A 16,021-nucleotide genomic window follows, 5' to 3' on the forward strand; every position below is an offset into this window, starting at 1 on the left:
CCGTCGTAAGTCCGAATCTGCGCCGTCGTATATTTAAGCGTATTCTGGAAACCAGATACGCTTAAATTTGGCTAAGATACGAGCGGCGTAAATCTCCTACGCCGTCGTATCTTAGGGTGCATATTTACGCTGGCGGCTAGATGGCGCTTCCGTTGATTTCCACGTCAAATATGCAAATGAGCAAGATACGCCGATTCACGAACGTACGTGCGCCCGTCGCAATTAGTTACGCCGTTTACGTAAGACATACGCCGGCGTAAAGATAAAGCAGGTCTCTAGGTGGCGTAGCCCATGCAAAGTATGGACGTCGGAACAAGCGTATCTTTTTATGTCGTTTGCGTAAGTCGTACGCGAATAGGGCTGTGCATAAGTTACGTTCACGTCGTAGGCAGTGTTCGAAGTATCTTAGGCATTCTATCCGACGCATGCGCACTGGGATACGTCCACGGACGGCGCATGCGCCGTACGTTCAAAACGTCATTTACGCGGGGTCATGCTGTATTTGCATAAAACACGCCCACCTCTTCCCAATTTGAATTAGGCGCACTTACGCCGGCACATTTACGCTACGCGGCCGTAACTTAGGACGCAAGTGCTTTGTGAATACAGCACTTGCCTCTCTAAGTTGTGGCGGCTTTTCGTAAATACGATACGCTACGCCCGCCCACACTTACGCCAGGGTACGTGAATCTAGGCCATTGTTTTCACCTTTTTTTTAATAAATGTTTTCTTATATGAATGCTTCTGATCTTTTGCAGCCTCTTTGCAACCAATTCCTGTCTACATGCACCATGTGATGGTTGCATAGTAATTTTCAGGGTGGGCTCCCTGATGGTCACACTAATGGACTATTGTTGTGTTATGTGTGATCAAATGCCCACTTGTAGTCTCCATCAGAAACCCGTTCACTGCGTGACAATGCAGGAGAAAAATTAAGAGACACGGACAGAGTGTTGTCTCCCTATAACAGATAATGGCAGGATCACCAGGGATTATTTTAATAAAATCTGCAGCTTTAGTCTGGGTTCACATTGGTGCGGTGCACCGCACTCCTATTTAAATAACATGCAGGTCTTTGCACATGCAGGTCTTTGCACACACACAAAAAAAAAGCATGCACCTTTTTTTTGCCACACTGGTATAGGATCGCATGGGTGTTCACACCTATGTAATCTGTTTATGCCAATCACACTGCGTTTTGGGAACTGTCTTTAACATTAAGTTAACATTGAGGCAGCACAGTGGTGTAGTGGTTAGCACTTTCACCTAGCAGCAAAAAAAAAGGTCGCTGGTTCAAATCCCAACCATGACACCATCTGCCTGGTGTTTGCATGTTCTCCCTGTATCTGCGTGGGTTTCCTCCGGGTACTCAGGTTTCCTCCCAGACTCCAAAGACATGCTGGTAGGTAAATTGGATCCTGTCCAAATTGGCCCAGTATATATGTATATATGTGTGTACGACTGTGTCCCAAGCGTGTCGAGATCCTACGGGGGAAATGATCGCACCACCCTGGAAGACACTGGCTGCAAAAAGCGCCTAGAGGCGATTCAGTTCGCATGTGTAGCTACTCACTCATTCATTCAACATTGACACCCGCAGTGGTTTTGCAGGAACCGAGTGCGATTGTGATGCAGTGCGGGAAACGGATTGGATTTGCTATGAATCCCGCACCACATCAGTGTGCACCTAGGCTCTAAGACAGGGGTCTCCAAACTGCGGTCCAGGGGCCAGAAGTGGCCCTTTGCAAGCCTTTATCCGGCCCTTGGGGCACTATCCCTCCCACTGACGCCAACAATGGGGCACTATGTTTTCCACTGATACCAATGATGGGATACTATTCCTCCTACTAATACCAATAATGGGGCATTACTCCTAGTCACCCCCAACCCGAGGCCATATTTATTCTCACTGATGCTGGGCTCGGCACATTTTCTACCCCTGTTGGCCACAATCCGGCCCTCCTAAAGTCTGAAGGACAATAGACTGGCCCTTTGTTTAAAAAAGTTTGGAGACCCCTGCTCTAAGAGATTGAAAAGGACTTTTAAAACTTCTATGAGAATTTAGTGACTGCGTTCTCCGACTGGACAAGGCGGAGCGTGTGACGCCGCACTCCGCCAATGATCTGAAATAAAGACTGTTTGTGCTTCTCTGCAGTATTAGGGGATTTAAGGGACAATCTTCTAGAAAAAAAGGAACCTGATCCAGTTTTGCTTGTTTTCATAGATTAATAAAGTTACTCACATGGTGTTTTTCCGCTGAATCTCAGACTGGAGTCGGTCCACTTCCTCGTTTCTGGAAATACAGGGTAACAAAAAGTAACAAAATCTCCACACGAATCATTAAAAATACAGGGCCAGATTCAGATAGATTAGCGGATCTTTAGATCCGCGTAATCTATCTGATTTACGATCCGCCGGCGCAATTTTGCAAGGCTAGTGCAGTATTCACAAAGCACTTACCTCCAAACTTTCGCCGGCGGATCGTAACTCCCCTGTCGGAATTCAAATTCCACGGCTAGGGGGAGTGTACAGTTTAAATCAGGCGCGTTCCCGCGCCGATTTAACTGCGCATGCGCTGCCGCCGAAATTTCCCAGTGCGCATGCTCCAAATGACGTCGCTAGGATATCATTGTATTCGGCAGATACGTAAATTCCGGCCATCCGTATTCGCGACCGACTTACGCAAACTACGTAAAAATTTGAAACTCGGCACGGGAACGACGGCCATACTTAACATTAGCTACCCCTCATATAGCAGGGGTAACTATCCGCCGGAAAAAGCCGAACGCAAACAACGTAAAAAAAAAGCGACTGGCGAGCGTTCGTTTCTGAATCGGCGTTTCTCCTCATTTGCATATTCGTCGCGAGAAAAACACGAAGCGCCACCTAGCGGACAGCGAAAGATTGCAGCCTAAGATCCGACGGTGTAAGTCACTTACACCAGTCGGATCTAAGGGAGATCTATGCGTAACTAATTCTTATGAATCAGTCGCATAGATCCGACCGTCGGATCTCAGACATACGACGGTGTATCTCTTTATGAATCTGGCCCAGTTCAAATCGAGCATATCAGTTGATTCCTTAACTTATACATTCCCTTACTCTCATTCTTGTGCAACCAATCTTTCTAACCAGGCTATGTTTCCCCTGATTCCTTCAATACGTGGACCTAAGTGCATCTGACTTGTTTACACCAACTTACCAGCCCAAACTGTATTAAACCTGTAGCGCTACCCTCCGAGGAGCCGCCTAAGTATGTTTTGTTCCGTACTCTGCCTCTCAACCCCAATAACTGTCTCGTTCATACAACTTGAATCAAAAACTTTCAGTCTTGGCCGCGACCGGAAGTGATGTCACTTGACTCCTCCCGCCATGTGATATGTGACGCAATGCATCAGGAGAAGGCAGGGTGACGTCACTTCCATTTGCGCCCGAGACTGGAAGTTTTTAATTCATGTGAAGATGATTGTCTCGTTTTTAGACTTAAGTTTGCTGCTGCTTTAATAAAGATTTATTTTGGACTACTGCACTATGGAGATCTCTTTATATTCCATGTGAGCTTTTAATGGAGGAGAGTGGAGGAAATTAAGGAGGATAACATTTGCAGTGGAGTTTCCTTTCCAAAATATATCCGATCTGGCTGGATGCTCCAAGGAAAAGAGCCGGCGGCTTTGGATATTTGAGATATTGAACAACAGAAGCGCTACTAGACGAACTATGAACTGATTTTTTTGCACTGATGTCACATTTGAATATACATATTTTTGCACAAGCACTTTGGTATCCATCCTTGTTATCTTTGGACTGATCACGATTTTTGTATTAGCACTTTATTTTGGGATTGATCACGTTTTTGGATCTAACAGCATTTATATACTCTGCACATTTATTATTCATTAATATTGCATTGTTAATATTGCATTTGGAAGCTGTTGCACTTTATATTGTTTATATTGAGTTAGTGCCACATTTATATATTATCTTTATTTGCTATTGTGTGGGAACACCATTTCATGTCGGCAGCCACTCAGGGATCTACAAATTTTTGGTTTGTGCATTAGTATTCATATTTAACACACAGCCATTAAAGCAGAGGTTCACCCTTTAAATTTTTTTTTTACATCACACAAAGTCGCGCCATTCTACCGACACAATGCCGGTGTTTTTTTTTTTTTTGTCAGCACATACCTCTTAATCCGGATTTTCACCTCACGGCGATCCCGCGGGAGTGGTCGTTCCCAAGCACTGCCTATGATTGACAGGCTTCCGAACGGCGCATACTGCGTGTCACAGTTTGCCGAAAAAACCCGAACGTCGGTGCGGCTCTATACGGCGCCTGCGCACCGACGTTCGGGTTCTGTCGGCAACCTGTGACGCGCAGTATGTGCCGTTCGGAAGCCTGTCAATCACAGGCAGTGCTTGGGAACGCCCACTCCCGCGGGATCGCCGTGAGGTGAAAATCGGGATAAAGAGGTATGTGCTGACAAAAAAAAAAAACACCGGCATTGTGTCAGTAGAATGGCGCGACTTTGTGTGATGTCAACATTTTTTTTAAAGGGTGAACCTCCACTTTAATGTCTAAACTGCTGGCAACAAAAGTGAGTACACCCCTAAGTGAAAATGTCCAAATTGGGTCCAATTAGCCATTTTACCTCCCCGGTGTCATGTAACTCATTAGTTTTTTCAAGGTCTCATGACCATGCCACTCCCACCACCATGCTTGACTGTAGGCAAGACACACTTGTCTGGTTGCCGCCACACATGCTTGACACCATCTGAACCAAATAAGTGGCATGGGGAGCAGGTGTGTTAAATTTGGTGTCATCGCTCTCACTCTCTCATACTGGTCACTGGAAGTTCAACATGGTACCTCATAAAGATCTAAAAAAAAAGAATTGGTGCTCTACATAAAGATGGCCTAGGCTACAAGAAGTGAGAACTGAGCTGCAGCACAGTGGCCAAGACCATACAGCGGTTAAACAGGACAGGTTCCACTCAGAACAGGCCTTCCCATGGTCGATCAAAGTTGAGTGCACGTGCTCAGCGTCATATCCAGAGGTTGTCTTTGTGAAATAGACGTATGAGTGCTGCCAGCATTGCTGCAGAGGTTGAAGGGGTGTGGGGGGGGGGGGGGGTCAGCCTGTCAGTGTTTAGAACATACGCCGCACACTGCATCAAATTTGTCTCCATGGCTACCGTCCCAGAAGGAAGCCTCTTCTAAAGGTAATGCACAAAAAAGCCCGCAAACAGTTTGCTGAAGACAAGCAGACTAAGGACATGGATTACTGGAACCGTGTCCTGTGGTCTGATGAGACCAACATAAAAAACGTATTTGGTTCAGATGGTGTCAAGCATGTGTGGCGGCAACCAGACAAGTGTGTCTTGCCTACAGTCAAGCATGGTGGTGGGAGTGGCATGGTCTGGGGCTGCAGCACTAGGGAGCTACAGTTCATTGAAGGAACCATGAATGCCAACATGTACTGTGACATACTGAAGCAGAGCATGATCCCCTCCCTTCAGAGACTGGGCCGCAGGGCAGTATTCAAACATAATAACGGCACCAATCACACCTCCAAGATGACCACTACCTTGCTAAAGAAGCTGAGGGAAAAGGTGCTGGACTGGCCAAGCATGTCTCCAGACCTAAACCCTATTGAGCATTTGTGGGGCCATCCTCAAAACGGAAGTTGGAGGAGTGCAAGGTCTCTAATATCCACCAGTTCTGTGATGTCGTCATGGAGGAGTGGAAGAGGACTCCAGTGGCAACCTGTGGAGCTCTGGTGAACTCCATGCCCAAGAGGGTTAAGCAGTGCTGGAAAATAATGGTGGCCACACAAAATGTTGACACTTTGGGCCCAATTTGGACATTTTCACTTAGGGGGTGTACTCACTTTTGTTGCCAGCAGTTTAGACATTAATGGCTGTGTGTTGAGTTATTTTGAGGGGACAGCGAATTTACACTGTTATACAAGCTGTACACTCACTACTTTACATTTTAGCAAAGTATCATTTCTTCAGTGTTGTCACAAGAAAAGATATAATAAAATATTTATAAAAATGTGAGGGGTGTACTCACTTTCGTGAGATACTGTACATGTGAAGCCCTGCATAAATTGACAGTGCTATATGAGAACCTGTAATAATTAAAAAATAAATAAATCACTGCTGCAACCAGACTATGGTCAAGGTCTGGACGAGTCCTAGACTTTGCCTTCCCGAAACCAAAAACAGTGTTGCTCAAGTTGTAGTAAACTAAAAAAAAATCTAGGTCACACTACAAGAAAGGATTCCTAAGTACACTAAAATATGGCAGCCCTTGATAAACAAATGCCACCTGCCTGGCTTTGACTCTTCTCTTCTTGAACCCCATCACATTACCCTTTACATTGTTACATAGTTAGTCAGGTTGAAAAAAGGCACAAGTCCATCTAGTTCAAAAACATACAATCCCATGTACACAATCATTTACCCACAGTTAATCCAGAGGAAGATAAAAAATCCCAGCAGAGCATGATACAATTTGCTACAGCAGGGGAAAAAATGATTTCCTGTTCCCCTGAGAAGCAATCATTAGTACCCAGTTATATGATGTACACCTAGGAAATAATCCAGTCATTTTTTTTAAAGCAATCTACTGAGCTGGCCAGAACCACCTCTGGAGGGAGTCTATTCCACATTTTCACAGCTCTTACTGTGAAGAAACCTTTCCGTATTTGGAGATAGTGGGCCAGATTCACATAGGTTAGCGGATCTTTAGATCCGCGTAACCTATGTGATTTAAGAACCGCCGCCGCAAGTTTTTGAGGCAAGTGGGTAATTCACAAAACACTTACCTCAAAACTTGCGGCTGCGTATCGTAAATCCCCCGGCGGAATTCAAATTCCGCGGCTAGGGGGAGTGTACTATTCAAATCAGGCGTGTTCCCGCGCCGATCGAATAGCGCATGCGCCGTCCGGAAATGTTCCCAGCGTGCATTGCTCCAAATGACGTCGCAAGGACGTCATTGGTTTAGTCGTTTACGTAAATTACTTCCATCCGTATGCGCGAACGTCTTACGCAAACGACGTAAAAAATTCAGATTTCGGCGCGGGAACGACGGCCATACTTAACATTGGCTGCGCCTCATAGAAGCAGAGGTAACTATACGCAGGAAAAAGCCGAACGCAAACGACGTAAAAAAAAGCTCCGGGCGGTCGTTCGTTCATTTTGGAATCGGCGTATCTCCTCATTTGCATAATCGTTGCGTAAATAAAGCGAAACGCCACCTAGCGGCCGGCCTGGAATTGCAGCCTAAGATCCGACGGTGTAACACAGTTACACCTGTCGGATCTTAGGCATATCAATGTGTAACTGATTCTATGAATCAGTCGCATAGATACGACCGGCACAACTCAGAGATACGACGGTGTATCAGGAGATACACCGTCGTATCTCTATGTGAATCTGGCCCGAAATCTCTTTTCCTCTAGATGTAAAGAGTGCCCCCTTATCCTCTAATGATTTGTACAGGGGCAAAATTACATCTCTCTCTCTCTCTGGAGTCCATACATCTCTTAATACAAGAAAGGACTTTGCTCGCTTTGGAAATCACAGCTTGGCATTGCATGCCATTATTAAGCTCATGATCTACCAAAACCCCCAGATCCTTCTCCACTATGGATTTCCCCAGTTGTACTTCCCTAGTATGTATGATGCATGTATATTCTTAGCCCCCAAATGAAACAATGGCTTTGAAGTTAGCTTAAAGCGGTGGTTCACCCTCCTTAACAACAATGCAGCATAAAATCCGGCATAGTAGCGCGAGCTACACTATGCCGGTCTTAATTTTTTTATCCCCGTACTCACGGTTATATCGTACATAGACGATTCCGTCTGCCGCGGGGAATGGGCGTTCCTAGCAAGAGGGAGGGTGATTGACGGCCGGCTCTGGCACGTCACGCTCCCCGAAGACAGCCGGAGTAGGTCTCGGCTCTTCACGGCGCCTGCGCACAGGCTATGCGCAGGCGCCGTGAAGAGCCAAGCCTATTTCGGCTATTTCCGGAGAAGCGTGACGTGCCACGGCCGGCCGTCAATCACCTTCCCTGTCCATAGGAACGCCCATTCCCCGGAATCTTCTATGTACGCTATAACAGTGAGTACGGGGGAAAAAAAATTAAGACCGGCATAGTGTAGCTCGCGCTACTATGCCGGATTTAATGCTAGAGGGAAAAAAAAAACATTTTTTTTTTTATATAGGGTGAACCCCCGCTTTAATTCTTTTAGTATCTGTGGGTAGATGCCAATTAATCACAGAACCTCATGGTCTTCTGTCCAAAACTCTAAACCCTGGGATTCTCTCTACCCATCCATTCCTAGCCACACCATGCTCATGCCTTACCACCTTCCTTCTCAGGTTCAATATGTATTTTGTTTTACAGGTACAAACACTTGTGTCCTTATATTATGCTTGTCAGAAACTCTGTGTATATTGGGAAGATATACTCTGAACCTTATGCAAAATTTATAATTATCTTTCTGTACCCTTAATACGGCATAAGACAAATTGTAACCTGCCTACAAGTAAAAAAAAAAAAAAACATATTGATCAAGAAAATCTACACATAGTACAAAGTGTAAAAATGACAGCAAGAGTGGGAAAAGGACGTACCGCTCATCCTGCATATGCTGCGCCAGGCTGAAATATGGGGCTGCATGAGTCCCCTTCCAGCCCTTCCAAAGTTGACTGCCTGGGTGTATGTATACAGCATCTGTAATATACCATTATATACTGTGAGTACATTATGTAGTATGAAACATACACATCTGTAATATACATTATATGCTGACAGTACGCAATATAGTATGAAACAACACACCTCTGTGATATGTATATACTGTCAATACATATTAAATACTGTAATCGATTTCAGTATTTATGGTAAAATCCGTTTCTTGGAGTCCACAGAGGAATTCAGATACAGACAGGAAAATTGGACACTGGCAAACAGGAACACTATAAGCCAGTCCCAGTAAAACCCCTTCTGCTCACTGTATGACTCAGTCGGTAGCAAGTAGTACCATGGGTATGATCATGTACACAGAGGGGTGAAGTTTGTGTCTCTAATTATACTCCAAGAAAAGGACTTTACTGTAAGTACAAAATGCAGATTTTTCTTCGTTTATTGAGGGACACAGGAATTCAGATACAGTTGGGATGTCTAAAAGCAGTTCAAGAAAACAACTGCTAACAGGCCCTCCACAAAGACAACTGGAGACTGCCTGCAGCCCATGAGCTGCCTGGAGGACCAATACCGACTTTAAAACCAGATGAGCTGGAGCCCCCTGCCAGATAGGGGACCCTGCAAAAATGAGCAAAGGAAGGGTACTGAGAATCAGGATAGAGGACACCTCCAGACCAACCTGAATCAGCAAGACGATCAAACAGAACCCACAAAAACAGGTGGAACAACAAAAATTTCCCATGTAGGGAAAAACAAACTGACAACCTGATATAGCCAACAGAAAACACTAGGAACAACTGTCAGAAGGAACAAGTCTCAAGATCCTAGGACAAAAAACAGGTCCAGATGAGAAAGACTGGTATGGAAATTAGACCTCAGCCCCAGACTGGAGAGATATTGTCCACCAAAAGAACTGAAGATGAAGCTAAAACATCTTCTTTCATACCCAGAGTTGTAGCTGAAGAATTCTGCATAACCTGCCTAGCCCTGACCACAAACCATGGGTCTAAAAAGCTCCTGATCTCCCCATCGCAAGTGAAACCTTAACAGCCAAGGAGCGAGTGGCAAGAATCACTAGAAGCATTCACCTGACCAAGAGAAGTCATCCATAGGACCTTTCTCTGGAACCTGTGCATCAGCCAAAGAAGGAGAACCTATTCCATGGTGAACAGCTCCAACAAAAAATTTACTGGACATATTCCATCCCCAGCAGAGGGTTCCTGTAGTGGGAAGCTAGGGTGTTCTGCCTGCTGAAAATCAAGTGAAGCACAGGTCCCTTCAGTCACAATCTAGGAGAGGGGAAGTTTTCCCAATGTCGTACAGTCCCACATTGGAGATGAAGGGGTGAACCCCTGTCTGAAGACAGGGGGACTAAATGCACACACGGTGTGCAAGTGATTAAGCCGAAGAGCCTAACCCACCAGTGGCAGATAGCTGCCACTAAGGGAACTTGGTAAAGCCTGATCTGGAGGTAGCTTGTCGATGTTAGTCTCTGTCATAGGGTGCTGACTACAAGGATCCATAAAGTTGACTCTTTTCAAAGGAGATTGTCTAAGCACCCCTCAGAATGCCAGGGATAAAAAATAAATAAAAATACAAAGACTTTCCAGGATGCATAATAAGCCCCTGCTTGGAGAAGTGGGGGTGCACCTTTGTGCAGTAGACTTCTTCAGATGGGTTAGCTGACCTGCAGCTTGTGTGCACCTACTGCAGAACTATATGTAGAAGCGTCAGATTCCTCCAACCTACATTTAGGCAAGATCACCCTCTGGCCCCCTGTGGCATCCCAAATCATGGTATTTAGCGAAAGGTTGAAGATATGAAATCTCTGGAAGGCCAAGTGAATCCGATGCTCTCTGGATGTGACATCAGTACCTGCTTGTAAAGCACATACAACAGCTCAATGGTGGTTTCTCTAGGCCAAATGGCCGGGAAGAGAGCACACAGAGTGTCTCTTATGCTTTCTGCAGTGATAACCAGAGATAGCTGGAAATATAAAAAGGAGCCCAGTGGTGCTAATAATAATAAGTAGGTGATATGCCACAGCTCTGGACCTTTTACCAGTACACTCTGCTCTGGAAAGTGCCACAATGCAGAGTCCAGTGCCTAAGGGTCACATTCCAAGCTAGCCCCAAACGCCCAGTCCGTCGAGGGCCAGATATCTGCCTGTAGAGATTAGCACATGCAGTGGTTTAGAAAACAATCTTGATGAAGTTGAAGAAAGAGCAATCCAAGAAAAAAGATAAAAGGCTAGTAAAATGTGACTAGATTTTTTACAACAGCATAGTTGAAAGCATGCTAGGCAGAAGCAGGGATGTAATACTGGGACTGGCTTACAATTTTAATCTTTGCCAGTGTCCAATCATCCTGTAGATGGCAGGATAACCCGACTGTATCAGATTTCCTGTGTCTCCTGATGGACAAGAAAGAAATACCATTATACTGTAAATAGAATAAACAATATGAAACATACAGACATCTATGATATAAATTACGGACCATCAGTACCTTACATAATATGGGATTCAGGGATCCCCAGTGGGCACTTATAGCAGAATAAGGATATCCACCTTGGACTATAGTACAGAGCAGACCTTGGCCCAAAGGGAAAGTACTCCTTAGTGGGTACCTATAGAAGTATAAGGATATCCACCTTAGACTATAGCACAGGTTAGACCTCGACCTGGGGGAAATAAGTATAATCACCATGGACTCTAGCATAGAGCCAAACTCGGTCTAGGCAAAAGTGTCCCCAGTGGGTGCTCGTAGGAAAACAAGGATACCCACCACGGTCTCTAGTACAGAGAAATCCTCAGCCCAAAGTGGAGGGGTCAGTATTGGGTACCCATAACAGGATAAGGATATCCGTCATGGACTATAGTACAGGGAAGACATTAGCTCGGGGGAAAAAGCTCCCCAGTGAGTACTCCATGGAGTATAAGGCCATCCATCATGTATTCTAGTACCAGGCAGACCCCAGCCTGGGAGGGAAAGGCTCCCCAGTGGATACTCTTAGGAGGTTAAGGATATATAGTATATCATTGATTACAGTACAGAGCAGACCTTGGCATGGTGGGAAGGATTTTCCAGTAAATACTCATAGGAGAAGGATATCTCCCATGGTCTCTCGTACAGAGCAGACTTTGGCCTGGGGGAAAGGGCTGCCCAGGGGTTGCTCGTAGCATGAGTACATCCACCACAGTCTTTAGTACAAGACCTTGCATTAAAGGAGAAGGGCTCCACACTGGGTACCTGTAGGAGAATAAGGATATCTACCTTAGACTGTAGTGCAGAGCAGACCTCAGCCCAGGGGGAAGGGATCCTCAGTGAAGAACACAAAAAAACAAGGACAGAACAGATCTAACTCGGGAGGAGGGGCTCCTCAGTAGGTAGAATGGCTCCTCAGTAATTACCTTTGGAGCGTTAAGATAACCACTATAAACTGAAGTACAGAGCAGACCTCACTCTGGAGGAAGGGCTCCCCAGAGGGTACTCCTAGGAGGAAAAGGATAACCACCATAGTCTTGTACAAAGTAAACCTCAGGCTGGTGGGGAAGAAATCTCCAGTGAGTAAGCAGAGGAGGAAAAGGATATCCATCATATACTCTAGTACAGAGCAGACCATGGTCAGGGGGAAGGGCTTCCCAGTGGGTACTTGTAGGAGGATAAGGATAACCACTAAACACTCTAGTACAGAGCAAAGCCAGCGTTACATCTCTGCTAATACAGGAAGCCCAGTACCAGCAATGTAGACAGAACAAATTGTCATTCTTACCATGTAACTCTGCTCCGAGGAGCCCCATCAGACGGGAGAATGTGCCCAGCTGTGGGCTCACCTTGTCCAAAACTTGGAAGACCAGCCGGATCCTCTCTTCTGTCATTGGTTGGAAACTCACTGCCCCTTTGTCTTCCAGTAGCTGAACCAGGTACTGATTGGCTGAAAAGTCAGGAAACACAGAGTGTGACTGGCGAACATGCTGCAGAATGAACAGCGTGCAGAAACAGGTAGCAACCTATCACAATGCAGACCTCTTTCAAATTAGTTTTTAAAGCCATTGCACACATTAGAGGCATTGCAGCAGTTCTTGCTAAACACAGGCAGCTGCACTGGCTGACCAATTATATTCTAGGCTACAGAATAGTGGGTGGGACAATGCAGATGCCTAGAATTGGATCAGAAGGGTTCTCCAATTTCTATGAGCCCCAATATCCTCTAATGTCTATAAGCCCCATAGGAAGGCTGATTGGTCATTGGCTGCTGGGGGTTAATATACAATGTCTGTCAAATTAGGTTAGAATATTTTTACAGTGAGATATGTGTTCTTAAAGCAGTTGTAAAGTATCCCCCCCAAAACTTACCCGAGTCCTCACTTGATCCAGCACTGTGCCTGTCTGCAGGGGCTTAATTCCTATCTCTCCTTGCACTCACAGGACAGAAGCAACAGCGGGAGCCATTGGCTTCTGCTGCTGTCAATCAAATCCTGTGAGGAGGAAGTGGGGGCGAAGGACTGAGCTGTGCTTTATGTGTCAATGGATGCACACAGCCTTGCTCGGTAGCAAGCCAGCAGGTGTACCCTCATCGGAAGCCGCTTCCTATGGTAGAGCACAGAGGGGAGAAAGAGACATGAGCACCAAGGGGACCCCAGAAGAGAAGGTTCAGGGCCACTCTGTGCAATACCTTTATAGAAGTATAACATGTCTATTATTTAAAAAAATATCCCCTTTAAGCTGTCCATACACTGTTAGTTTTTTTTTTTTTTTTTTTATAAACGGGTTCTTTATTGAGCAAAAGGTACAGTACAAGTATAGTATCAGAAATACATTCGGCTAACCTAGCCGATTGGCATGACATCGTACACGAACAGTAATCACATGAACAGCATCTGGATCAAACCGAGAGAGTAACAGAATAACACTAGGTGTAAACATAAGAGCCTACACATCAGGATCCAAAGGCTAGAACCAAAACAAAATCAGAAATAAAAATAACACCCGCTGGGAGGAGAAACCCCCTAGAAGCATTATCAATCCATTACAGGAAGTAGAATTAAAAATTAAAAAGGAGGAAACAAGGCACAACAGCAGCACTCTCGCCACCCCCCGAAGAGAGAGGAGAAGGGAGATCACCCCTCACCAGGAGACAACCACGGCTGCCAAACTTTATCAAATTTCCATGGGCATCCCCTGTTGATGTACGTTAATTTGTAAATAGGGAGAGCAGCATCAATCATCGCCAACAAGGAGGACAAGGATGGAGGATCAGCAGAGAACCATTTACAAAAAATCGCCTTCTTTGCATAGAAAAGCAGATAAGCTATAAGCAATTTGCTATGGTGGGACCTATGCTCATCATCAGGTATACCAAGCAGGGCCAGCTCCGGCGTCAGGGGGAGTGAAAGATCCAGCTTAAGGTTAACCAGTTTGAACACCTCCCTCCAGAAATTCTGAACCCTGGGACAGTCCAGATCACATGCAGGTAATCACCCACCTGAACCAGGCAGCGAAGGCAGGGAGGGTCCCTGTCAGGGTAAATCCTATGCAGCCTGGCCGGCGTAAGATACACCCCGTGTAGCAATTTAACCTGCAGCAGTTTGTCCCTGGAGGAAAAAACTAATTTTGGACAGGCCTCTAACGCATCATCCCAGTCCTCCCTATCCAGTGTCGGGATATCCCCCTTCCATCGATCCCAGAGTCGCTCTATCTTAGATGAGTTCTTCCCAATCAGGGTCCCATATAGAATAAGGTGACCAGATTTTTAAAATTAAATCCGGGGACATATTTTTTCAATTGGCAACAATCAGCGACTCTCTGCCCATCGCCGCTGCGCCTCACAGCCTCTCAAGTCTTAGGCTCCATTCACATCTCCGCGACAAGCAACGCCGCGTATTTTGCCGCGGATAGTGTATCTTTTTTTTTTTTTTTCAAATTCTTCCCATTGCTGTCAATGGGCGAACGCCAATGTCGCCTGAAAAAAAGGGTCCGGGACTTTTTTTCAGGTGACAGGCGTACGGCGTCTAGGAGATGTGAACCATCTCCATAGACAGCAATGGGAATTTCCCCCTCTAGCGGCACAAGCGTCCGGCGTTTTGTCGCCTAGATGTGAATGGAGACTTACTCTCCGGGCCTCGGCTACTACTGGATGGGGAGCGGAGGAAGAAAACTCCGCCAGGGAAGGCAAGGAGATAGGCAGGTGGCTGGCCAGGATTTAAACCAAGGCAGAAGAACATGCGAGCGAAGCTGAATGGGCATGCGCCCGAAACTGAAGAAATATTCCCTCCGCTCCGACCAGCACATGATCATCAGAAAGGGGCACAGATCATGGGAAAAATACAACCCCCCTATGCTAGTAGGCAAGGCGGAGCGGGGCGTGTAATTCTATTTTTTTTATTTTAATTCTGCACTGACTTTCTTTGAAATTGCCCCCCCCCCTAAATCCAATCTGGGGACAAAACCAGGGACAGACTTGGTCCGGGGACAGTGTCCTCAATCAGGGGACTGTCCCCTGAAACTGGGGATGTCTGGTCACCCTAATATAGAACCGAAAGTGGTTTTCGCAACTCCTCCTGCGACATGACCTCCTCAACAGGGTTGAGTTGTAGTAGGGGCCACAGCAAGCTCTGATCGCGTGCCGAGGCTGGAGGTAACGGAAGAACCTCCAGCCCGGCAAGCTAAACTCCCGGCATAGCTGTGCAAAAGACAGGAGCACACCACCTGGCATAATGTCCCTGAGAGTCCTCACTCCGTGCCTGGCCCAAACCTGCAGATCAGGGACCGTACGAAGGTGAGGCAGAGCTGTTAGTTTATTTTTAGTTCAGCCTGCAGGCCAGATTTCTTTATTGACATGAATGAGGTGGATATAGGAATCCCTCCTGCCAGAACATTGTATTCTGGCTGGTTAAGCAGGGACCAGACTAATTGTGTTCAGCAGCACACACAACAACCCCTCTGGCCTGCCCAATCTTATAGCAGTGAATGTGGTCAGCCTGATAAAAATGATCTGATCAGTAAGTATCAAAGTATAAGATTGTATATGTACAACGGGGAGGAACGTCTTCTAATTACATATAATGCTGCGCCGTGACTGTGCTTTGGGCTGGGTTCACACATGTGTGGCCACGGTTTCAGTGTGGCAGTCCGGTGTTTTGTTCACCGGTTCAGGTGCAAGTTTTTACCTGAACTGGACCCAAAAATGCACAGGACCCTTTTTAAAACCACGCCTCGCACATGCATGAACCAACTCTATTGAAAGACAGTCACAATCACATGTTATGCGAATTAAAAACGCATCCAATTTCCATATA

The 16,021-nt window shown here is 45.9% G+C and overlaps 1 protein-coding gene across 2 annotated transcripts in view; it reads right to left on the reverse strand.

The window, feature by feature from the left end:
• The window catches only part of LOC120946788, a 149,275-nt gene that overhangs the window by 129,415 nt on the left and 3,839 nt on the right, over nt 1-16,021 (reverse strand). For both annotated transcript variants that reach the window (XM_040361485.1, XM_040361486.1), the window contains exons 3-5: nt 12,496-12,657; nt 8,648-8,747; nt 2,243-2,293 (exon numbers count right to left, since the gene is read on the reverse strand). In XM_040361485.1, the coding sequence (XP_040217419.1) occupies nt 2,243-2,293; nt 8,648-8,747; nt 12,496-12,657 (313 nt within the window). The remainder of the gene's footprint in view (nt 1-2,242; nt 2,294-8,647; nt 8,748-12,495; nt 12,658-16,021) is intronic.

The sequence above is a fragment of the Rana temporaria genome, chromosome 8, assembly GCF_905171775.1.
Source record: "Rana temporaria chromosome 8, aRanTem1.1, whole genome shotgun sequence".
NCBI classification, from domain to species: Eukaryota; Metazoa; Chordata; class Amphibia; order Anura; family Ranidae; genus Rana; species Rana temporaria.